Raw genomic sequence first — 25,311 nt, 5'->3', positions numbered from 1 at the left:
TCTATGCATATCTGCTTTTATCTCTGAGATTAATGCCCATGATTTACCTGTGACAGCGTTGAAAGATCCTTCGGCAGGGTTATTCCTAAATATTTTAATGATTTAGCTTCCCACTTAAGATCATATGTATCCTGCAATTTTTTGGATGGTGTATAATTTAGGGACATAACCTGCGTTTTCTTTACATTTATTTTATAACCTGATATTTTCCCAAAGTCATCCAACAATGTAAACAATCCTATGAATGATTTTTCTGGTTCACTGAGATAGACTAAAACATCATCTGCGAATAACGCCACTTTCTGTTCAATCCCTGCCACCTTGATACCTCTTACGATTTCGCTCTGTCTTATTAGTTGGGCAAGCGGTTCAATATATAGCTCAAAAAGGAGAGGAGAAATTGGGCATCCCTGTCTAGTGCCTCTCTCTAAAATAAAGGAGTCAGAGAGATCCCCATTTATCTTAATTCGGGCTGTAGGGCTGTCATATAGAGTCTGAATTACTTTAATAAACTTTTCTTGAAAGCCAAATCTTCCTAACACTCTGTATAGGAATGCCCAACTAACCGAATCAAAAGCTTTCTCAGCGTCTAATCCTACTACCATTGTCTCTGTCTCGTTCTTATTAACCTGTTCTAATATGTGTAGAGTTCTCCTTATGTTGTCCTGTGTTTGTCTTTGTTGAATAAATCCAGTCTGGTCTAAGTGGATTAGGCCAGGTAAGAGCTTTTCCAATCTGTGCGCTAATATAGATGTAAATAGTTTGTAATCTAAGTTAAGAACACTAATTGGCCAATAATTGCCACATTCTAGTTTATTTTTACCCTCTTTAGAAATAACTGAAATAATCGCTTCTCTCCAGGAAGGTGGAGTTTCTCTTCTCTGCAAGATCCAATTAAAGGTGTTAAGTAGTAATGGGGCTAACTGTGACTTCAGGGAATTGTACCACTCTGAGGTAAACCCGTCTGAACCCGGGGACTTTCCAGCCTTTAACCTAGAGATGGCCACATTCAGTTCTTTGGCAGTTACTGGTTCTAATAAACTTTCATTTTGTAAATCTGTAAGTTTAGGTAGATCTAAAGAATTCAATAAACTGTCTATATATGGCTCATTGGAGGCCCGGGGTTGGGAGTACAGCTCTCGATAATATGTTTCAAAATTCTCTTGAATTTTCCCTATTGTACTCTCCACAAGCTTTGTCTTTGGATTCTTTATTTTATGAATTGTACTGTCTGCTTGTTGTTTTCGTAATTTATATGCTAGTAATCTAGCTGATTTACCTCCTACTTCATAATTCTTTTGTCTCAGGTAAAGAAAATTTCCTTGAGTTTCCAACGTATAAATATCGTCAACTTCACTTTGCAATTTCCTAATTTCCTGTTTTAAATTTGAATTACTTTTGTTGCTATCTACAACTTGAAGTTGTTTTAATTTTCCTTGAAGGTCTGCTAATTTTTGTGCATTGATTTTTTTCATGTGAGTGGTAATGGAAGTAATTTTTCCTCTCAGTACAGCTTTCAATGTATCGCATAAGATCACTGGTGATGTTTCTCCCGTGTCATTTAGGTCTAGGTATTCTTTGATTTCTCCCCTTAATCTCTCCATTACTTTCAGTTTATTGAGTATATGTGAATTTAACCTCCATAGTGTTTTCCTCATTTTCCGTTCCAGGATTAGAGACATAGAGACTGGGCTATGATCTGACAGATCAATTGTTGCAATATTACAGTTTTTTATCCTGAGTCTATCTGTATTAAAAATAAAGAAATAGTCTATCCTTGAATAGGCTGAATGAGGGAAAGAGTAATGTGTATAATCTTTACTAGTGGGGTGTAATTCCCTCCACACATCTATAATTCCCAACTCCTCCATCAATAAATTCATTTTCCGAGTCAGAGGTTTATTCTGAGTAACTATTCTTGAAGAATCTAATATAGGATTTAATCTAATAATAAAATCCCCTCCACAAATTACTACCCCTTGAGAACTGACCATTAGGTCAAAAATGTTTCTATAAAATGACCATTCACTACCTGGAGGAGCATAAACATTCAGCAGTGTTATTTCTGTACCTTCTATTCTTCCTGTAATTTTTACAAATCTTCCATCTTTGTCTTTAGTCTCTGAAATATGTTCATAATTAAGAGTACTTGATATTAGAGTAGCTACCCCTCTTTTGTGGCTCAATTTATATGATGAATAAAATACATGCTTAAAGCCCATTCTTTTTAATTTTCCATGTTCAGATTGGCTCATATGTGTTTCCTGGAGGAAAGCTATTTGTGCCCTCTCTTTTTTCAATTTAGACATAATCTTATTTCTTTTAATTGGATTCAAAACCCCATTAACATTATAGGAAATTATTTTTACCAATTCAATTTGCATTTTTCTCTAGTAGAAAAAAAACACTTTCCTTTTCGAACCAAACAGTAAGCAATCCCTTCTCAACAGTAAACCAAAATATATAACCACACCCTAGACATTTTTGAACGTATAACATTTGAAAATTTTTCCCGACTTCCCACAGTGAGGCCTGAGCACCGACCCGCCTCAGTTCAGAGGGATAACCTCTATCTTCACCCTGTGTTAGAGGGCCCTCAGCAGTTTGAATAATCATAGAGAATTTTCTCCTATTTATGTCTCGACCATATTGCTATCATTCAAGTTATTCCGTCTAGTTTATTTTCAGATACCAGCTTTCATTTTACCTTTAAGTCCGAATTGCTCTTTTCAGTCATTTCTCTTAATTAATCTGTATTCTCTGTACATTCGCGTCTGAATATTTGCAGCTTTTCCTTGTAGTTTGACACTCTGGTTCGTGTGGAGCGTCCTCGCCCCACTGACAGCCACGACTTCTGCCGAATCTTCTCCAGTAGCGACTCCGGTTGGGTGATAACTTTAATATGTAGTCCCCGGTTCGCCAGGTCCAACGTTGCCTCCTCCACCGTAGCGTAAGTTTTTGTCCCTTCGTCGTAAAAGACTTTCAGCCGAGCTGGATACAGGGTCTGAAATCTGATGTTGTTTTCCTTCAGGACTCTCCGTGTTTCGGCATATTCCTTCCATCTGGCAAGGATCTCCGGTGCGTCATCGTGGTCTAAACTGATTTTACAGATGCTCCACATGAAATCTTTCTTTTGCCATGCCCATTTAAGCACCTCTTCCTTCGTTCTGTAACTGAGAAATCTGACCAGAATCGATCTGGGCTGGGTGCCTACCGAAGGCTGTGGTGCCAACGCGCGGTGAGCCCTTTCTATCTGTAGGTCTTTTGCGGCCGGTATATCAACGTTCTCTCTAAGCAGCTTCTCCACGAAGGGAATCATCAATCCAGGTTTACCTTCAGTTCCTTCGGGAACTTCATAAATCCTCACATTGTCCCTTCTTGAGCGGCCTTCTTGATCTATGAGCTTCCACTGGAGCTGCTCTTGCAGCTTTAGCATTTCTGCTATCACTTCCTCGGCGTTTTGTAGCTTCTCTTCAATTCCAACAATCCTCGCTTTGGCCTCATCTATCCGCGAGTTAGTTTTTACTATTTTTCCTTTAATATCCTCCAGCTGTTTGTTGTTATCTTGTCGGAACTCACGAATCTCTTCGAGAATCAAAGACAGAGTCACCGATTCCTGCTCATTATCTCCGTCCTGGCTTGCCGTGGGGGAGCTGGGCCTGTCGCCTTGCTGCGTCTCTTTATGTTTATCAGCCTTTGGAGCGGATTTTTTAATCTTGTTCTTAGACATCATCCTTGCCCCTTTTATTAATATAGTTATACAATATTAAGTATTCGTCTAAATTCGATTTTGGGGCAGTTTACTTTCTTTTTGGCTGAGAGACCTTTTCCTTACGCCGCCATTCCCTTGATGACCCGGAAGTCATCCCCCGGATTTCCGTAATATTCAAATAATTTCTGTTCTATATTCTTAAATATTCTGCAAGAAAACCAATCATGTAATGCTGCTTTTTTTCAGCCTTATTCCACTACGTATTGATTTTATTAATTGCAATAGTCACTATTTGTGATTGTTTCATGTTGTATTTTCAACTGGATGTTTCTGAAAATGATACAGCTTGCGTGTCGGGCACTACTCCCGTGTCATTTGCACATGAGAAGATGAGATTCTCATGATATGTAGTGGAAGTCGGACCATACTGATCATGATATGGCAATCCCAGAAAAACTCTGTTTTAAGACCACAGCAGTGCATTTTGATCACTGTAAGGTAAATCCCATTATTACCATGGATTCTTGGCATCCCTTTCCAATGGAGTTCACCTCCACTCACCCACCTATCAATCCATTCCATGACCAATTAGATCTAGTCCCTAATCTACCAATCCGCTGATTCCCCCTAATTAGACTTTGTGCCTCAGCTGCCAATCCTGTGACTCCCTCTATGATCCTGGATCCCTCTCAGACCAAGACCCCAACCCCAGGTCAGATATTCAGCAGTTCATCAAATGCAAGAAAAAATAAGGTTTGAAGAAAACAAATAAATACGCTTAAGGATGAATGTCAGTTTGGACTTTATTGTACATTTAAATATAGCACTTTGGGAAGTGAGGAAAATGATATGCAATTGCCATAAGGCATGCGCAACATTGTTCATTAATGTATATTAAAAAAAATTAGAGGAAGAGACCATGACAGCAAAGACTCAACTGCAGCAAAGTGATTCTTGTTTATATACTCAAAAACATAAAGCAATGTTGTATAGGGTTCTCAGTAATATTACCTGTAATGTTAACTGTTAACTGCTAATCATAAAATGGCTTCCCTGAAGTGTTATAATGAAATGGCTTCTTTGCAATGTTAACTATGAGTTAATGTTCTCTGTAGCTGAAATGTTTGGGTTATAGTTATAGATAACAGAGGAACTAACCAATGGAAGCTATGTTATTCTGTATGTATGTGTGGGAACCTGGGTCAGTGTGCGGGCTTTTCGGGAGCAGAACCAAAGAGGAGGGACGTGCTGGACACACTCTGGTCGACCACCGTGGCTGGTCCCAGGCGGCGGGTCAAGGAGGTCGGAGGAGATCGAATGGTGGAAAGAAGACCCCGTTAATTGAGCTCCAACGGCTGTGCACGAAGTGGTTGAACTCTGATAAGTTTGGCACCTTTACTTTCCTTTTATATTGTATCTCTATTAATTACATAGTTCCAGTAAGATCTATAAAGTGTAATCTGTAAATCGTACATTGTGTGCTGTCTGATATTTGAAGTGTGGGTTTATACCAGGGTGTATTACACAGCAACTACGCAAATGTGAGACACGGTTTGGTGGGTGGACGGGGTTTCCCCTAGACAAACATGAGCCGATAGCCCTGAGCATTACATTTGTGGGGCCATTGTCTGGGGTTGAATTCTGAAAATGCTGTGTTATCACTCTGGTTAAGTACAATTGTCATGGAGACAGCCTTTCAGCGATGGTGTGCGGCTGCGGGGGTGCCAGTAAGCAATGCGTGCATATTGAGGGGAGTAGAGACTAATGTATCAGGTGAAGTGATACTCCGAGGTTTGAGTATGGTTAAGGCTGTTGGCTAAGTGGAAATTGTATCACGGAGCTTTGATTTTGAGATGGGCACAGGCCTGGTATTGGTGCAGACAAACGAAGACTTACGAGGGGCAGAGTTGCCGGAAAGGGTCAGTGTCCTAGGGAAGGCAGAACCACGGCATCTGCAAATTGTTGGGGAGGGAGAGGTCGAAGATCAGCGAGCTGAGTCGCCAGCAGAGGGGGCAGGAGATCGTAGGGAACAAATTCTTTCGGTACTGGAGGATGAAGGGAAGGATAGTCAGATTTGGAAAAATTGGTTAGTTCCTGCCCCTTAGCGAAAGGCAAGGGTTCCGAGTTGGCATCTGCCATTACCTCCTTGGTGAGAAAGGCAGAGGGGCCCCACCAGAGAATAAGAACTTTCTCAGGGATAACACCCACCCTTGAAGGGGAAGAAGATCATGAGACGTGGATAGAGAAAACGACGCAGTTGTTAAGTGAGTGGCAGTGCTCGGATGAGGAAAAACGACAGCGATTGGTTGAAAGTTTGCCGGGAGTGGCAGCTGGGGTAGTGCGCGGTGTGAAGGATAACCAGCCTGCTGTCACTCTGAAGGATTATCTGGAGGCCTTGGAAAGTGCTTTTGGGTTGACCGGGAGCTCCTGGGAGCTCCTCGGGGAGCTTCAAAACATGCGTCAGGAGCAGGGTGAGAAGCTCTCCACGTACCTCTTTCGGCTGGAGAGACGGCTTGGGGGTCTGCGGTGCCGGGGTGGTCATTCAGACTGAACAGGTGGATCAGTTGAGGATGGATCAGGTAGTTAGGGGTGCCCAGGCTGAGGACAAGGTTGCTTGGAGTGTCCAGCAGTCCTATAAAATGCGCCCTCCTCTGACGTTTGTTCAGCTGATCAGAGATATGAGGGGGGGTGAGAATGCGTTGAGGCCGCGGGAGGACTCTGTCAGTGGGGTGAAATCCTCTGGTGTAGCCCCTGGTGGTGAAGTGAGCGGAGCCAGCTCCACCCGGAAATTGATGAAGGAGGTGGTAGCTGAGCTGAGAACTGAGGGGTCAGTAGGCAGGGCCCCCCAGGGGACAGACAGTGCAGAGGGCTGCGAGTGGTGGGGGGTCCATGAACAGAGGGGTGGCCGGTAGCATATGCTATAAATGCGGGAAAGAGGGACATTTTTGGAGAGAATGTGAGTGGCGGGGATGTACTGTAACTGTGGGGAAGAGGGCCACTTCCAGCGGGAATGTGAGCAGCAGGGAGCCCCTCGGATGGGGAGTGCCCGGGCATCCAAGCAGGGAGCGGTGTCGGGAAACTTAGAGGAGACCCAGTGAGGGAACGGCCTGGTGTCTCTAGGGGAACACGTTTCCAGCGATGTACCAAGGAACCCCCGAAAGTGAAAGACCCAATTCTGGAAGGATTGGTGGGACCCCGATCCAGCGTGTCACTACAGATAGAGGGAATCTATGCTAAAGTCATGCTCGACACCGGGTCATAGGTCACGTTACTATACCATTCGTTTTACAACCAATATTTAAACCATTTGCCCTTGACCCCATTCAGTGCACTGGAGATTTGGGGCGTCAGTGCTGGTGATTATCCTTATGACAGGTATTTGTCAGGAGTTTTCAGAAGCCGATGTGGGAGTGTCCGAAGTTCTGGAGACGTTAGTGCTGGTTTGTCCAGACCCAGTTGAGATGGGCAGTGCTTCATTTCTGGTGGGGACCAACACCCCTGTGGTGCGGGGGCTCATGGGGGCCTGCCAGGAAAGGGCGGGTGAGAACTTTTTGGAGACCCGGGCTGTGTACCCAGTGCTTTTTACTGACAGGAGAAGACTGATGCCTTAAAACCAATCGCTTTGGGCAGATTGGGCTCATCAGCTGTGGTTGGCAGGTCACCCAACAGAAGGAAAAGCTCTGATCTCAAACCTCCATGCTCTGTGGCTGTACCCACTCATGGGGAAGGCTTTGGGAGTAAACCCTGAGGAAAAGTCAGGAGCTGGAGTTCCTAAGGCAGTCCTACATGAATTTCAATGCTGTCTAGCATCTCCTTTAACTCTGTTGGTGCCAAACTGTGTCAGTCTCTAATATTCTTTTAGATTCATCAGCTGTGCAGATGGGCGAGCCTGCTGCATGGGTAACAGCTTGCTCTCCATATCGTACTGCCCTGGTTTGCATATTGCATAGACAGTTAGAATGCAACATCCATAGTCAACCCAGCCAATGGAGGGCCACCGCCTACCACTTTTCCAATGTAACAGATAATGGATTATCATAATTTCTCTAGGTTTAGTGCTGACCTCCAGTGCTGTTTCTGGTAGAGTTTGTACATTTTCCCCGGAAGATCATGAGTGATAAATGTTGATCAATTGACCACTGTCAATAGCCTCTAGTGTAGGCAGGCTGGTGAATCTCGGGATAGCTGATGAGAATGTGAGGAGAATGAAATGAGATTGGTGTAAGATTAGTGTTCGTGGGTGTTTGATGAATGACCCAATTTCAGTGGGACGAAGGCTTGTTTCTGTGCTGATACTTTGACTATATCTGTCACTCTCCCTCTGTTTCTGTCTGTTGGTTTCTCTTTCTCTCTCTGTGTGGTGAGATCTAATGCCTTCCCTCCTACATCATCTCTTTAGGTACACATTACTCTCTCATTGTTACTCATTAGCACAAGGCACTGGAAATAATCCAGAGATGCCTCGCTCCTTAATCTATGACCGAGGTCCTTAGGTTCATGTTGCAGGACCTTATCCCTCTATTTTTGTTTTACCATTGTCCCTAGTGAAAATGTGAACCATGACCCTTGACTTCTTACCTTCCACCTTTCGGATGCACTGCAACTGTTCTTCAACATCTGTAACCTGGCAACAGGGAGATGAGGCACACCAATGATACTGTGGTGCTGTTGCTCCCAAGCAGTCACTGATCCTGGCAGGGTAAGCACTAGGAGCTGAACATCTGTAGTTACAATAGTGTCAAGATCAGAGTCATAACAAAAGCTGGCTGATGAATTTTATTGAGTCCCTTACTTTTCTGATGCAAGCCAGTGGACAGGTCTGCATAGGCTAAGGCCCAACAAGAGCTGACCACAGACAGATAAAGATTTTTGATTATTGAAGATCACTGAAGACATGGGAGTGGGCTGAGAGTTTACAATAGGGGGTTGTCAATTTAAGATTATCTGTAAATCTATAGTCTTTATCTTATATTTACCTCATACATAAGCAAGAAAATTTTGTTTCTAGACTTTACAAAAAATTGATAGCAAAAACATTCACAGTGGACAAGACCTTGAAAAGGAAATGTGCCATTTACCTTAACTGCAGGATGACCTTGTGTATATTAGACATATACAAATCAAGAAACCGCCGTGTTTAACTCTACATTGCAAACATTTCATATAATCCCTGATTGTCTGCAGCTTATTTTAGATGAGAATCTACAAGCATTTAACAGTGCATCTACATGAGCATTTACTCATGTTCCTTTCTTTCAATAGCTGACAAGTGCCAGTTGCCACCAGAAATCGGAATATGTCGTGCCTTCTTAACAAGATATTTCTACAACATCACAACAGGAATGTGTGAGCAGTTTGTGTATGGAGGATGCTATGGCAATGCTAATAATTTCAGGGACATAACTTCTTGCCAGATGGAGTGCAATCCAATCTCATGTAATTCTTTAAAGACATTTTTATTTATTTCATCATTTTTAATAGAATGATGTAAGTGAGTATATAAAGCTTTCCACTTCTTACATATAATTTCTTTACAGTACTGCCCTTGTTCTGCATTAAACACAGCGACAGAGGAACCTGCGGAGCTGATATCCCACGGTTTTACTACAACCGAGATACCAATAGTTGTGAGGAATTCAGCTACACAGGTTGTGGTGGGAACGATAATAATTTTCCTAATCTTAAAAGTTGCCAGAAGATTTGTAGACCACGTAAGTAGTGCATTTCTTATCACGTATTTTGTGAAGTATCTTCAGATCAGGAAATCAATTAGTGAATTAGGAGCAAAATGAAAGCAAAGATTTTCTTGATATTTCATAGATATTAGCTATATTGTGTGGGCACGTGACCAAGTGGTTAAGGCTTTCAACTAGCAATCTGAAGGTCGTGAGTTCGAGCCCAGCCAAGGCAGCGTGTTGTGTCCTTGAGCAAGGCACTTAATCACACAGTGCTCTGTGATGACACTGGTGCCAAGCTATATGGGTCCTAATGCCCTTCCCTTGGACAACATTGGTGTCGTGGGGAGGGGAGACTTGCAGCATGGGCAACTGCTGGTCTTCCATACAACCTTGCCCAGGCCTGCGCCCCGGAGAATGAAGACTTTCCAGGTGCAGATCCATGGTCTCGCAAGACTAACAGATGCCTTAGTTAGCTATAGGGATCTCCTGATGAAATATTCAAAGTGATCCAGAACAATGGTTACACATGGAACTTCATCAGGAGATGCTTACTAAGGAAAGAAAGTTGTGCAGACCCTACTCAACGTGCATTGAAATGCGCGACCTTGCCCTACATCAAGAATATCTCAGAAATAACAGCTCGACTGCACAAACCTCACAGCATCACAATTCCTCACAAACCAACGGCGACTCTAAGGAAGCTTGTCTCAAGAACCAAGGTACCATTGAAGACAACCAAAAAAAGCAATGTGATGTACAGGATCACCAGACAGGATGTAAACTCTCAACTCATTTACAGGAACACAAACTGGCAGTACGAGGACATGATCCACTCTTGCTTATCTTGGTACACGAAGACCAAGAAGGACACTATTTTAATGGGGAGACCACAGAGGTTCTGGTGCAGACAAATATAATGCAGGCCCGAGAAAATTTAGAAGCATAGTTCTTTTCTGATAACTCTGTAAACAAACGTATCAAAATAGACACCATCTACAAACCCCTGAGAGCCAAAGAAACACAAGCCAAAGGTCAACGGAGGGGTGGCCAATCAGGACCGAGGCAAGCAAATGGGGGTCTATATAAACTTGAGCACACCCAGCAAGAACCACCCAACAACTGTACACTGCGGATGTCACCTCAACTGGTGATGAAATGTCTGCAAGATAATTGCCAATCTTAGCCAGCACCGCAACTTCAAACACCTTAACCCGAGCTACCAATGTTCACCACCATCCTTAGACAATCAATATCCATTGATTGCCCTTTTTCTGGAAGTTGTCTAGATTCACAGAGAATGGCCTTTTGGATCAGCTCACCATGATGAGCAAGCTGATTATTTCATCTAGTCCTATTTGCCTGTCTTTGGCCTATATCCCTGTAAACTAATGATTCCCAAAGGAGGTGATATTGTTGCCCTGCGGGCAGTGGGAATTACTAAGGAGGCAATGGAAGGGGGCTACTCAGTAGCAAGGGAGGTAGCTGAGAAATAAATTACTTCTTATAAGCATTTAATTCTCAGTGCCTCATAATTGATTACATTGATCACCTCATCTCTTGCTAACCCACTGTTCTCTTAGACTTTGCTCAAAGTGCATTATAGTTGTTGAAAAGCAATGTGACACTTCTGTGTCTAGCATAGCATGAGCAATATGGACTGAAGAAATCGGAAAATCCTTCAAAAGGTAATGGATTCAGCCCAGTACATCACAGGTAAAACCCTCTCAGCCATTGAGTACATCTACATGCGACGTTGCTATAAAAAATCAGCATCCATCATCAAAGATCCTCACCACCCAGGCCATGCTCTTTTCTTGCTGCTGCCATTGGGTTGAAGGCACAGGAGCCTCAGTACTTGCACTACCATGTTCAAGAACGGTTACTACCCCTCAACCACCAGGCTCTTGAACAAAAGGGGATAGCTACACTTATTTAAGGACTCTGTTATTTTGTCAGTTCGTGCTTGTTATTTATTGCTATTTATTTATATCTGCATTGGCACAATTTGTTTACAGTTAACAGTTCCTTATGTTTACAGTTTACAGTTACTGTTCTGCAGATTTGCTAAGCATGCCCACAGAAAAAAGAATCTCAGGGTTGTATGTGGTGACATGTGTGTACTCTGATAATAAATTTTACTTTGAACTTTGAACTTGGTTATTTCTGGGCCCAACCCATGCATTATTGCCATTCACTACTACAGCACAGTGTTAACTAGTATGTTAGTTAATCACACCGTGACACAGTTCCTTTGAATTAGATTCTGGCATTCAATGGAGTGAAGTTCAGAATCTTCCCTTTTGAATGGTCTTGAGCAAATTCCTTTAACCCCCAGCCCAACCAAGATATTACTGGCTCACTTTATGTACCTTCAGACAGAGAATCATGCTTTTCCTGAGCTATTATGATGCCACAACTTTTTGTTGTGAAGTGCTTGAATTGGGATTTAAACAAAAGGTGATTGACCTTTGTTGTTAATGATAATGAAAAAGGCAGACGCAGACCAAACAAAAAAGAAGTGTAGACAGTATAGTGTGCAGTATCTTAAAATAACACCAAGTACCAAACAATCAACAGCAACCAATGTATCTGTTTTGTGATTTTTTTTCAAATGAGGCAATTAAATCATCCAGGCTCCTTGAACATTTGAAGAGAATACATCCTGATAAAGCAAACAAGAATTTGGTATATTCTGAGTCACTTTGTGAAAACTGTCAGAAACTGAAAATACTTCAAAAGGGCTATGGGTAACGCTAGGTAATTTCTAAAGTAAGTATATGTTCAATACAGCTTTGTGGGCCAAAGGGCCTGTATTGTGCTGCAGGTTTTCTATGTTTCTATGTTTGCTAGCACTTCACAACAAAATAGTTTTTGTGCTTCATAAAAAATTTGCTAAATCTGGAATGCACATACAATTGGGGAAAAAAAAACTGATTCTCCCAGAAGTAAAGGGGTTCTGAGTATAGGTTCACTTAAGTCACCAGAGCAAATAATTAAAGCAATTCTGCTTAGTGACAACTCTGTTGAACGTTAAATAGATAAAATATCAGAAAAAGTGGAAGACATGCAATATACATAGGACAACATAACTTGCTCTTTTGTTGAATGATTCAACTTTATCAGACAACAAATCATTGCTTCTTGGCTATGTTCACTTCATATATTGTAAAAGCATGCTTCAAGTATTGTTATTTGCAAGGGGACTAGAAACAGATACAAGGGGAACTCAATATTTCGGGTTGTTGGGCAATTTTTTTTAAAGGGGACCTTCGGCACAACAAACAGGTGAGATTGAGATGCAAGTTCACCCCAAAACCTCCCTGTTTGTGTGGATGCTGCGTGATTCATTCCCTGCTACAAATCAGTACCGTGAAATAACAGACAGTACATCACATACAATTAAACAATTTAGCTTTATAATCCTTAATTTGACCACAGGGTTAGTGAAGAAAAAGCGAAAAAAGAAAAAGGCCCATCTTAATGAAACAGTCTAATGTGCACAAGTTGGAGCTCACTGTTTCCCCTTCGCCGATCCTCCTCCGATCTCCTCGGCCTTCATCGATCATGGCTCCACTCCGGTATCTTCTCTTCATCTCCTGCTGAACAAAACAGCCAGATCACCATGGTGTCAGGCACACAGCAGGAAAACACCCTCCTGTCCTTGGACAGCTCACATTCCGAAGCATGTTATCTCTAACCCTACCCCAAACACTGCTTCTACAGAAAGACCACTACATTAGCAGTGAAACTTTTCCCAGGGTGTTACACTTGTGCAACAGATGGGGCATCATCAATGACAGGACACCATTGTGGGGTTATTACTTTCTTAATAGGTAGGTGAGAAGAGATAAAAGGCCTGAGTAGGGAATAGAAAAAGAGGAGAGAGGGAGGGATTTTTTTTTTAACTGGAAGTAGGCATCGATATTCATGCCATCAAGTTGGAGGCTACCCCAAAGGAACATAAGGTGTTGCTCCACTAGCTTGAGGGTGGGGTCATTGTGGCACAAGAGGAGGCCATTGGCTGACATATTGGAACAGGAATGGAACTCGAAATTAAAATGTTTGGCAACTGGAAGGTTCTGCTTTTGGCAGATGGAGTGGAAGTGCTCGACAAAGCAGTCCCTCGATTTACAGCAGCTTTCACCAATGTAGAGGAGGCTACATTGGGAACATCGGACTCAATAGATGATCCCAGCAGGTTCACAGGTGAACTATTGCCTCACCTGGAGGGACTGTTTGGGACCATGAATGGAGGTGAGGGAGGAAGTGTATGGGCAGGTGTAGCACTTTGGGCTCTTGCAGGGATAAGTGCCTGGAGGGAGATTAGTGGGGAGGGACAAATGGACAAGGAAATCGCAGAGGGAGTGATCCCTGCAGAAAGCAGTGAGTGAGGCGGGGAGGTTAAATATAAGTTTAGTGGTAGGATCCCTTTGGAGATGATGGATATTGTGGAGGATGATGTATTGGATGAGAAGCCTCATGGGGTGGTAGGTAAGGACAAGTGGAACTCTTATCGCTGTTAAGCCAGTAGGAAGATGGGGAGAGTGCCAATGTCAGGGAAATAGTAAGGGCAGCATCAATAGTGGAGGAAGGGAAACCCCATTCTTTGACAAAGGAGGACATCCTTAATGTCCTAGAAAGGAAAGCATCATTCTGGGAAAGTACTTACCATTCACTGTGTAATTCACAGAAAACATCTTGTTGCAAAAAGCCTATTATTGACTGCACAAATCATTAAGTGCTGTTATCAAAACAGTAAATAAAGTCAAGTCCACTGCTTACAAATTTCGACTCTTTTGAGAGCTTTGTACTGAGAATGATGAAGAGTTTTCATCAACAATTTTAGAGTGTACATTACTGGTCTAATTCAGAACCTCCCCTACTGCTGGCAGAATCAGTTCTCTAATTGTATGGGCTTTCCAGATTTAGCAATAAGCCACGTTTGAAGCCTGCAAACCATTACTGTTTTGCTGTGAATGCTTAGCCCACTGCTCTACTCACTCTATACCCATGACTGGCTGGCTAGGCATTGCTCAAATAACATCTATAAATTTGCTGATGATACAACTGTTGTTGGTAGAATCTCAGGTGGTGATGAGAGGGCATACAGGAGTGAGATATGCCAACTACTGGAGTGGTGTCACAGCAACAAACTTGCACTCAACATCAGTAAGACGAAAGAGCTGGTTGTAGACTTCAGGAAGGGTAAGACAAAGGAACATATACCAATCCTCATAGAGGGATAAGAAGTGGAGAGAGTGAGCAGTTTCAAGTTCCTGGGTGTCAGGATCTCTGAGGACCTAACCTGGTCCAAACATACCGATGCAGTTATATAGAAGGCAAGACAGCAAATATATTTCATTAGCAGTTTGAAGAGATGTGGTATGTCAACAAATGCACTCAAAAACTTCTATAGATGTAACATGGAGAGCATTCTGACAGACTGCATCACTGTCTGTTATGGGGTCTACTGCACAGGACCAAAAGAAGCTGCAGAAGGTTGTAAATTTAGTCAGCTCCATCTTGGGTACTAGCCTGCAAAGTACCCAGGACATCTTCAAGGAGCGGTGTCTCAGAAAGGCAGTGTCCATTATTAAGGACCTCAGTACCCTGGGCATGCCCTTTTCTTACTGTTACCATCAGGTAGGAGATACAGAAGCCTGAAGGCACACACTCAATGATTCAGGAACAGCTTCTTCCCCTCTGTCATCGGATTCCTAAATGAACATTAAACTTGTGAACACTACCTCACTTTTTAAATATATATTTCTGTTTTTGCATGATTTCTAATCTATTCAATATACATATACTGTAATTGATTTATTTATTTCCCCCCCCCACTTCTATATTATGGAATATGGTTTGTTGTGTTTTCCACTTCCAAATAAAATATGCAAAGTTTTTGTTTGCTTTATCAGAGTGTATTCTCTTCAAATGTTCAGGGAGCCTGGATGGTTGAATTGCCTCATTTGAAAAATACTTTTTCATACATCTGACACATTGGCTGCTGTTGGATGTTTGGTGCTGGTACAAATCCATATTTCAGAGACTCCACTCAATACTGTCCGCACTTCTTTTTGATTGGTTCTGCTTCTGCCATTTTCATTATGGATTAACGACCATGGTCAATCACCTGTTGTTTAAGTCCAACCTCAAGGGCTGCAATCATAAAGGGGAAAGTAATGATGTCGTAATAGCTCAGAGTCAGAATCAGGTTTATTATCATCAGCATGTGACGTGAAATTTGTTAACTTAGCAGCAGCAGTTCAATGTAATACATAATCTAGCAGAGAGAGAAAAAATAAAAAACAACAATAATAAATAAACAAGTAAATCAATTATGTATATTGAATAGATTTTTAAAATGTGCAAAAACAGAAATAGTGTATTTTTTTTTAAAAAAGTAAGGTAGTGTCCAAAGATTCAATATCCATCCCGGAATCGCTGAGCATGTGCCCCCAGACCCCTGCACCTTTCATATGATGGCAACAGTGAGAAAAGGGCATGCCCTGGGTGCATGCTCAGGCAAAACCTGGCTCTCTGCCTTAAGGTAAAGAAAGTGGGGCATCGATATCTCAGTTGGGCTGTGGGCTAGAGAAATGCGGTCAAAACCATTTATAAAGACAGATTCTGAATTTCACCGCTTTGAACACCATACACTAATTCACAGGAGTTGCATCACAGTGTGATTGGAGTATGGGACTCGCACCATCTAACTCTGTACTACAGTAGTGACCGGCAATGAGTGGGTCAAGCCCAGAAATAACACTGCTTCTTCAGTCTAGGTTTCTCATGATATGCCAAATGCAGAAGTGTCACATTACTTTTCAACGAATATAGTGCATTTCGAGCAAAGTCTAAGAGAACGGTGGCTTAGCAAGAGATGAGATGATTACATAATCATTGTAATCAATTATGAGGCACTGAGGATCAAATACTTATGATAAGTAATTTCTTAAATTAACCCTGTAATCCCTCAGCTGTTCCCCTTGCTACCTAGCACCCCCCCCCCCACTGCTCCTTTTTTCTTTATCACCCCTTAGAAACTCCCACCAGAGGGGTGCAATATCACCCACTTTGGGAACCACTGATCTAGATCCTGCTGTAGCTTTTTTAAATCATTTTTTTAAGTTTCTACAATGCAGCAACAAAAAAAAACAGTAAAAAAAAAGAGGTTTATACAGTGCAAAACAGACATATCAAATGTACGGTTCATAACAGTTAAGGAGAAGCACCCATAGTAGAATCGTATAAAGTTAGTTACCACCCCACCCTCCCACTACCCAACTCCAAGCCAACCTTATGATATATAGAAAAGTTGATCAGAAATGTTATCATCACAGAGCTGTATTTATAAAAAGAAAGTATATTGCCACCTACCTGAGCTATAATATGTTCACACATCAAAAAAAACGTAAGTCTTAACTGAAAGAAGCTGGATGTAAGGGATTTAAATGCAAAAAAAGAGGGATAAACCATTAATCTAAATGGGAATTATGAAAATATTCAAGAATAGGACCCCACACCTTTTGGAATTTTATGTCTGAATTAAGAAGTGAATAAGGAATCTTTTCAAGGTCTAAGCAGGACATAATGTCTGAGCCATTGAGCATGAGTGGGCGGGGCAACATCTCTCCACTTATGAAGGACTGTATGTCTGGCCCTGCTGTAGCTTTAGAAACCTTCCTTCACTGTCTATACCATACATTTTAGCATCATCAACAACATATTAATCATGCTAATTGCATTCCTATCCAAATCATTAATATAGATAACAAGCAAAGTAGAAACAGCATGGACATCTACAGTACAGTACTGGTCACAGTCTGCCACTCTGAAAGGCAATCTTTCATTACCACTATCTACCTTTCAGCACCAACCCAAGTTTGTATCCAATTAGTCTATCATGGGTTCCATGTGTTCCAACCTTCTAGATCAGCTTGCCATGTGGAACCTTGAAAAAGCCTTGCTAAAAGCAATATCTACCATCTAACAAACCAGTGACTGGTTTGAGGCAAAGTCCAACATCATGACTCCTGTCATCGAAGCCGAGCGTGCAGCTCTCACAGAGTACAAGCACTCACCATCCGACCAAACACTCCAGGCACTTCGAGCTGCTGGAAGCAAAGTGCAACAGACTGCAAGGCAGTGCGCAAATGAGTACTGGCTCCAGGTCAGTGAGGACATTCAGTCAGCAGCTGTGACAGGCAACATTAGATCGATGTATGATAGTATCAAGAAGGCTCTTGGCCCATCGCAGAGCAAGACAGCATCCCTGAAGTCATCCAGCAGAAAAATAATCACCGATAAAAGCAAGCAGATGGAACGCTGGGTAGAACACTACTCTGAGCTCTACTCGAGGGAAAATGTTGCTGTTAGCTCAGCCATTGATGCCATTGATTGTCTACCAGTCATGAATGAACTTGACTCCGAACCAACCATTGAGGACCTCAGCAAGGCAATTGACAGTCTGGCCCCAGGGAAAGCTCCTGGCAATGATGGGATTCCTCCAGACCTGATCAAACACTGCAAGAGATCGCTCCTTCAACCTTTACACGAGGTCCTCCGTCAGTGCTGGAAGGAAGGAGCCATACCACAGGATATGCGCAACTCCAAAATCATCACTTTGTACAAGAACAAGGGTGATGGGAGCGACTGCAACAACTACAGCGGTATCTCCCTCCTGAGGATTGTCAGCAACATCTTTGCTCGTGTAACTCTGGCACGTCTACAAACTCCTGCAGAACGGGTCTATCCTGAGTCCCAATGTGGTTTTCATGCAAGGAAGTCAACTGTCGACATGATTTTCTCACTCCATCAACTCCAGGAGAGGTGCAGGGAACAACAGAAACCCCTCTATGTCACTTTCATTGACTTGACCAAGGCATTCGACCTTGTCAGAAGGGATGGGCTCTTTCAGATTCTCCTCAAGACTGGCTGTCCCCCGAAACTCCAATGAATCATCATGTCATTCCATGACGACATGAGGGCACGATGTTTGGCACGACTGTTTGGCACGATGGCAGCTCATCAGAACCCTTCACTATTCATAGTGGAGTCAAACAAGGATGCGTGTTGGCCCCGACATTATTCGGCATCTTGGTCCCTCTGCTATTGAAGCACGCATTTGGGACGTCAACAGAAGGCATCTACATGCACACCAGGTCTGATGGCTGGCTGTTCAACCCTGTGCGCCTGAGAGCAAAAACAAAGGTGCGAAAGATCTTAATACGTGACATGCTTTTTGTCGATGATGCTGCTATAACCTTGCACACCAAACAGCAACTACAAACTCTCATGGACTGCTTCTCTAAGGCATGCAAGGACTTTGGGCTTACCATCAGCCTAAAGAAAACAAATGTCCTTGGCCAGAACGTAGTGGAGACACCTGTCATTACCATTGACAGTTACGATCTAGAAGTGGTCCATGAGTTCACATACTTGCGACCATTAGCGACACTCTCTCCCTCAATGCTGAAATCAATAGGCGTATCGGCTCTCTTCATGGGTCTGGGAGAATCCGAAACTTGCTATAAAGACCAAGACTGCTGTGTACAATGCATGCGTTATTAGCACCCTCCTGTATGGTAGCAAGACTTGGACCATCTACTCCAAGCAGGAGAGGAAACTCAATAGTTTTCACCTGTGCAGCCTTCGCCATATCCTTGGCATCACCTGGAGAGACAAATTCCCAAACTCTGAGATCCTCCTCCGTGCCGGACTTCCTACAATGTTCACACTTTTAAGACAACGCGAACTGCGCTGGCTGGGCTACGTTCGTCATGTGAAGGATGGTAGACTGCCAAAGGACATCCTCTACGGAGAACTAACAGCAGGCAAGAGGACCCCAGCTTCACTTCAAGGACCTCTACAAGCACGACATGAAAGCCTTAAAAATCAACACAGAAGGCTGGGAGGATACAGCAGATGACCGCAAAAAATGGCAAGGTACTCTTCAGCAACACCTACAGCAAGGCGAAAGAGAGATCCTGAGTCAGTTTGAAGAGCAAAGAGCTAAACGGAGAGCACAGCAGACAGCGGACAACAATTCCACGACACTCTACACATGCAGCAACTGTGGCAGAGTCTGCCGTTCCAGGATCGGCCTCAATAGCCACAGTCGACGCTGCTCGACAAACCAGTGACTACCACAGGCACGGTACCCATGGTCGACCACGACCGACGGAGGCAGAACCATCTTGCCCTTGTAAATTCTCTTGATTACTTTGCAAAAACATCAAACAAACAGGCAGACATCATTTCTGCAGAGCATTACTTTCAGCTGCAATCAAGACAAAGGAGATAGCTCCCCCCCCCCCCGAGGGAAGTTGGTGGGAATGTGGGTGATTAAACTGGATGAATGAAAGATTAAAATAAATGGGTGCTTTATTGTCATTGTAGATTCAGTGGGCTAAAACCATTTCCATGTTGCATAACACCATTGATATATCAACCTACTTACTTCCTGATCCATTGAGAGTTCTCTATCCTCTCCACAATGTTAGGGAATTTTAATCTGATACCAATGTAGAATTAGGATGTGACTTGGGATTCAGAAATAAACTCAACTGGTACTTGTTACAGTCTGCTTCCTGTTGGCAGAAAGGTAGTACAATTGCTGATTTGTTTGGTGATTTAGATAACTTGGTGTAAGTATTGCTGCAGGCATCTGTAACCGCGATTGGATGGTTAACCTCCTCCTAGTTTTCCTTTAACATCTGACTTGTTATTTCAAACTTTTTAACAGACTAATACAAATCTACTTGCACCATTTCTTCTTTCTTGTCATAGGCATTGCTAACTGATTAACCAATGTTGCTAAGTAACAACTAAATTAGATCCTTCACAGACTGGTAAGAACCTGTTAATTATATTATTTGATCTGCTGTACTAGTTGTAGCACCACATGAAGATGACTTTTGTCTTAGACTAGAAATCAATTTGGATTGCATCACTTTAAAATCCACCAAACTCTCAAGTGTTACTATTGTTTAATTTAATGATCTAAGCTCATTTGCCTAATCATTTTATGATTTTGTATGCAACCTCAGTTGAGATTAGCTAACTTGTGGAAGAGGAATGTTCTGTCCTTCAATAGTGACTTTAAAGCCTATAATTTTGCCCTAGCATGATTGGCAGGGGTATATGGTTGAAAGAAATGAATGGTGAAGTGTGAATAAAGAGGCAAATTTTAATAGAACCTTTAAAAGGGTAGATAAGCTGGAGAGTCTTAGAGTGTGACTTCTGAACCTTGGATAACACTGCTGGAGAAAATGTTGGAAACAAGGAGTAATATTAAGAAATTGAAAGGGACAAGGAGGTGGGGGGAGTGCAATGGGGGATTACTGAGGTTAAAGTTAGAGAATGTTACAGAGAGAGGGAAAGTGAAAGACTTCAACAGGGGACAAGAATTGTGAAGTTAAACTATTGGGGATTGGTAGCAGTGTAGACTAGAACTAATCTACCTGTGTACATCCAGCCAATGCTGTCAATAACTATCGCCTGAGAAAATTTAAAATTCTAGTTCTCGCCATTAAACTATGCGCATTTTAAAAAGTGGGAACTTGAGAATACCTAGCAAATCAAGAAACAAATGTGAGCAGAGAAACGGACCAAACATTTCAGGTTGATGATATAGTTCAGGTAACCAATCTAAGACATGAACTGTTTACCTCTAGATCTGCTGACTGATTTGCTGAATATATTCACAATTTTATACTTATTCTAGATTTCCAGCAGATACTGTGTTATGGTATTTTGTTTTAAGCGATGTGATCATGACATGCTTAACACAACTTAACCGTGTACAAAACCGCTCCTAGCATTTGAGATGAAATTTTAGCACATCCTAAATCCCTTACATGGATTGTAGAAGATTGAACCCATGATGTGACACCATGTGCTGCAGTAGTTCCAACCTCTCAGAAGGAAATGATTGCTTGTCAGTGAATTGCTCAGTTCTGTGGGGCTTATACCTTATCCAATTGCAGGTCGGGAAGGACCAAAAGTAGGTGGTAATTATACTAGTGTAGTGTGAGTGGTGACTAAAGCAGAGGTACTTGCATGGCGGAAATTCCAGTCCAGTGGTATGATTGGCCAGAGGTCAATGGAAGTGAGTACTCCATGGACACCCAAGTCTAAATTCCCTGAGAAGGTTCCAACTGGAACATTGAATGAAATCCACTTGTATATACTCTGTGGAAAACATGTCAGAGACAGGAATTTCAAGTCAAATGGCCCAACTGGTGCAAAATGGTGCAAGTGGATTTCAACACAAGTTAAGCATGAGGTGATGCATTTTGGAAAGCACTGGGGAATATACTGGAACAGAAGGAGCTGGGAGTACAAATGTTAGTTCATCCTCTTGCTCACTGTGCATAGTTCATTGAAAGTGGAGGCACAGCTAGATAGGCTGTGAAAAAGGTGTTTAGCATGCTGGCTTTCAGGGCAATGAATATAAGAGTTGGGTATTATGTTGAAGTTGTATATGTCACTGGTGACAATTGTACTGTTTTAGTCACCCTATTCTGGGAAAGATGTGATGAAGCTGGAAGGAGTGTTGAAATGATTTATGAGGACACTGCCACAACTAGACAGCCTGAGTAATAAGGAGAATCTACATCTTTATTCCTTTGGCATGTAAGGGGCAACATTATAGAGGTGTTTAAATTTATAAGAGGTATAGACAAGGTGGATGTAATAGTCTTTTCACCAGGGTAGGTGCATCCAAAACTAGGGGCCATAGATTTAGGGTCAAAGGGGATAAGATTTAAAAGGAACCTGAGCAGCACCTTTTTCACAGAGTGGGGAGCGAGCATATGAAGTGGGCTGCCAGACGCAGGTCATTGAAGAAGCACTTGGACAGGCAGGTGAAGGGGAGGAGCCTGAAGGGATGTGAGCTGAATGCAGGAAATTGGGTCTAGCTAGGTGGACAATGTTGTCAGCAAAGAGTGCTTGAGGCAAAGTGCCTGTATTCATGATGTATTTCTCTATGCCTCTAATACCTCTCAATCCTATACAGCCTGACCATAGGTGTCCCCTATCAGAAATCTATCAATCCCGCATCACTTTAACCAGATCTAGTCAGGCTTACCTTACTATCAAAAGGCTGATAATATAATCTGAGTATAAGGTAGATGAAAAACTAAATGGCACTTTGTCTAAAAATCCAATTAAACCATATCTAATTATCATTTTGAAGGGTTCAAATAGACATTTTAATTTAAACCAGTCAAGCTGAGGAAATATTTTAAACAGTGGAGGATTTGTACATATATGCAGCAGTTTAATTATAACAGCTTTACAAACAAACAGCAACAAATCAATTTCATTGAATATTCACATTTGAATTAAATGTACAGTTACTTTAAAATTATTTAAATTTATAATATCTGCATCAAAATAAGCAGGAAAATTATATTTAAACTTGTTATGACAGACTATTTCAGTAATGAAAGAGCAAATGGTACTTCATTATTGTTACCTAATAAAGTGTCTCTCTCTCTCTCTCTCTCTCGTGTGTGTGTATACGTATGTGCATAAAACTTAATGTGTATCATATTTGACATTTTATTTCCTTTTTGTCAGGTGTCAGAAAAGCTCCAAAGAAGAAATCCTCTACTGTACGCAAATATAGCTACATACTGTTGAAGAAAGGAATGCCTGTGTTTTAATAGCTGAGGATGAATTGAGTACTGTGCCTATCACCCTTATTGTTCCAGTTTAAGCATTTTTTGTTTTTTTAATTGAAAAATACAGTTGCCCCTCAAGTTTCAGAACATGAAAACCAGGATTATATTCAACATACGTATTTCCCAGAGCATTCCAAAATTAGAGATCATTCCAAATTATTCTTTTGATGGTCTTATACATATGTCATTAAAGTTGCTTATGAAATGTCCCTACAAAAACAGGAAATTAACAGAAGGTTATGAATAATTTACCTGTAGAAATATTTGTTGGACCAAATTGTCACTGTAGGGATATTTATTAAATAATCAAAATTACACCTATTTAAAATGGAAACATTCAAAATGTGCACACTTTTATCCTCAGATAGGCACACAAACATTTCCTGAGATCACTTTATGATGTCCTCACTGTGTTTCAGTGATCTATTTTAGTCTACAACAATAAAAACCACCTACGTTCTTTATTGCTCTAACTATTGTGCATTGGCAAGTTAATTCCTATATACAGTGTAATTGTACTTTAAACATTCTTTGCTGTATTCCTGACAGCTGACACTGATGTGGCAGAGACAACACAGAGAAACCAACACAAAGGTGACTCGAGTTAAATGAAGTGGGATGTAAGCTCTGTTTCAAAATGAAACCTGGCAAATCATTGATATTTTTGTCAGGTAATTTAATACTATGGCTTTGAATTGTTAGGTTCAGTTGAAATGCTTTATATAATTTTTATATTCTAATTGCAAAGCAAAAACACTAATTGAATAAAAATAGTGTATAATCATTCCTATAATATGGGAAATATGAGTGTTTCATAAACTTCAAAGACTTTTGCTTGGTAGAATAAATCCTGCATTTTATTTTCTACAGTGGACTCAAAATATGTTTTTTTTTTAAGTATTATGCTAATCCCAGAGTAAAATGCAAACATGAAATGCAAATCTTGCTGTAAATCTGCATGTGATTGTATTTTGGGATCTCTTGTGCACAAGTATATAAAAGCTCTACACTCTCACCTTATTGTTTGGAAAAATATTTGTTCTTATTAGTTGCAGTGTTGCTCTAATGACTGGAACAAGTTTCTGAGATTCAGGATAACGGGCAGCACAATGTCTCAGTTAAAAGAATTCCTCCCTCACAGAAACAGTAAACTAGGTTCAGTCATAAACTTCAGCACTGTCTGTGTGGAGTTTGCACATTGTGTAGGTTTCCTCTACATGCTCTAGTTTCCCCCCCCCCCCCCCTTTAACAGATTGATTGAGCACAAAATTGTCCCTAGTGTACAAGTGAGTTATCGCTTCTGGGGAGAGTTGATGGAATTGTGTGGGGACCAAATCACAGGCCAAATTAATAAATGAATGGGATTGCTCAGTGATGGACCGAATGGTCTCATTCCATGTTGAGGGAAATGCGATGTCTTGATTATCCACCTGTTGCCAATTAAATCAAATTAAATATTATACACAACAAGCCACACCAAATAAGCACAATTAATTCAGCAACTCAAAAACTCACTACATAGTACCAAAACAAACTTCATTAACTCTTTAATTTCACAACATGTTCACAGCCTCCAAATCTCATTGGAGGCTATTCAGATATTACCTACTCTGGACAAAACTGGCCAGGCTACAATATGGTGAATTCGGCTGAGGCCAAGTCTTATTCTTAAACTGTTGAGCTCTAGGGTCATTGCTACCTATTAGCTTATGAGGCACCTTTTTAAACATTTCTTTCTAAATCATTTAGACAGTGTTTTGGTTTCAATCACCAATGACATAGCTACAAGTCAATTCTTGTTACATATAAACTACTTGTTTTTCTTGCTGGTTCTCATAATTACCTTAGCCACCTGTCTCAAGTAGTATAGCTCCTTGATCAAATTTCCTCCAGGTGTAACTATTGAGTACAATGACTTCCTAGTTTTTAGTTGTAATGTTGAATTTCTTCAGAGTGTTTCTGGTGTTATTTTTTGAAGTGTTTCCTTTGCCCATTGGGGACTCACCGACCTTAATTCAACCAGGAATAAAGGATCTGTTTGGGGAGAGGATACTGTCCATGGTACAACAATATCTCAAAACTGTCTGTGTTTCTCAGTATCAGGAGCAGCAGATTTGAAACCAAAGCCCTGTAAAGTTGTCACAGGAGGAAAATCACTACAGCTACATCACTCTGACACTAATCATGTATTCAAATATCAGTGTAACCCCATGTCTCATCATTTTGACTA

General features: G+C 41.5%; 1 protein-coding gene across 1 annotated transcript in view; it reads left to right on the top strand.

The window, feature by feature from the left end:
- tfpi2 (tissue factor pathway inhibitor 2) overlaps positions 1-24,096 on the top strand; it is a 68,022-nt gene extending 43,926 nt beyond the window's left edge. The window contains exons 4-6 of the mRNA XM_072253433.1: positions 8,975-9,148; positions 9,250-9,423; positions 22,978-24,096. Coding sequence (XP_072109534.1) covers positions 8,975-9,148; positions 9,250-9,423; positions 22,978-23,063 — 434 coding nt within the window. The 3' untranslated portion in view covers positions 23,064-24,096. The remainder of the gene's footprint in view (positions 1-8,974; positions 9,149-9,249; positions 9,424-22,977) is intronic.
- The last annotated feature ends 1,215 nt before the right edge of the window (positions 24,097-25,311 follow it).

Source organism: Mobula birostris, chromosome 3, assembly GCF_030028105.1.
Source record: "Mobula birostris isolate sMobBir1 chromosome 3, sMobBir1.hap1, whole genome shotgun sequence".
Classification (NCBI taxonomy): Eukaryota; Metazoa; Chordata; class Chondrichthyes; order Myliobatiformes; family Myliobatidae; genus Mobula; species Mobula birostris.
The sequence above is the reverse complement of the archived record's forward strand: the minus strand, read 5'-3'. Positions and strand labels throughout refer to the sequence as shown.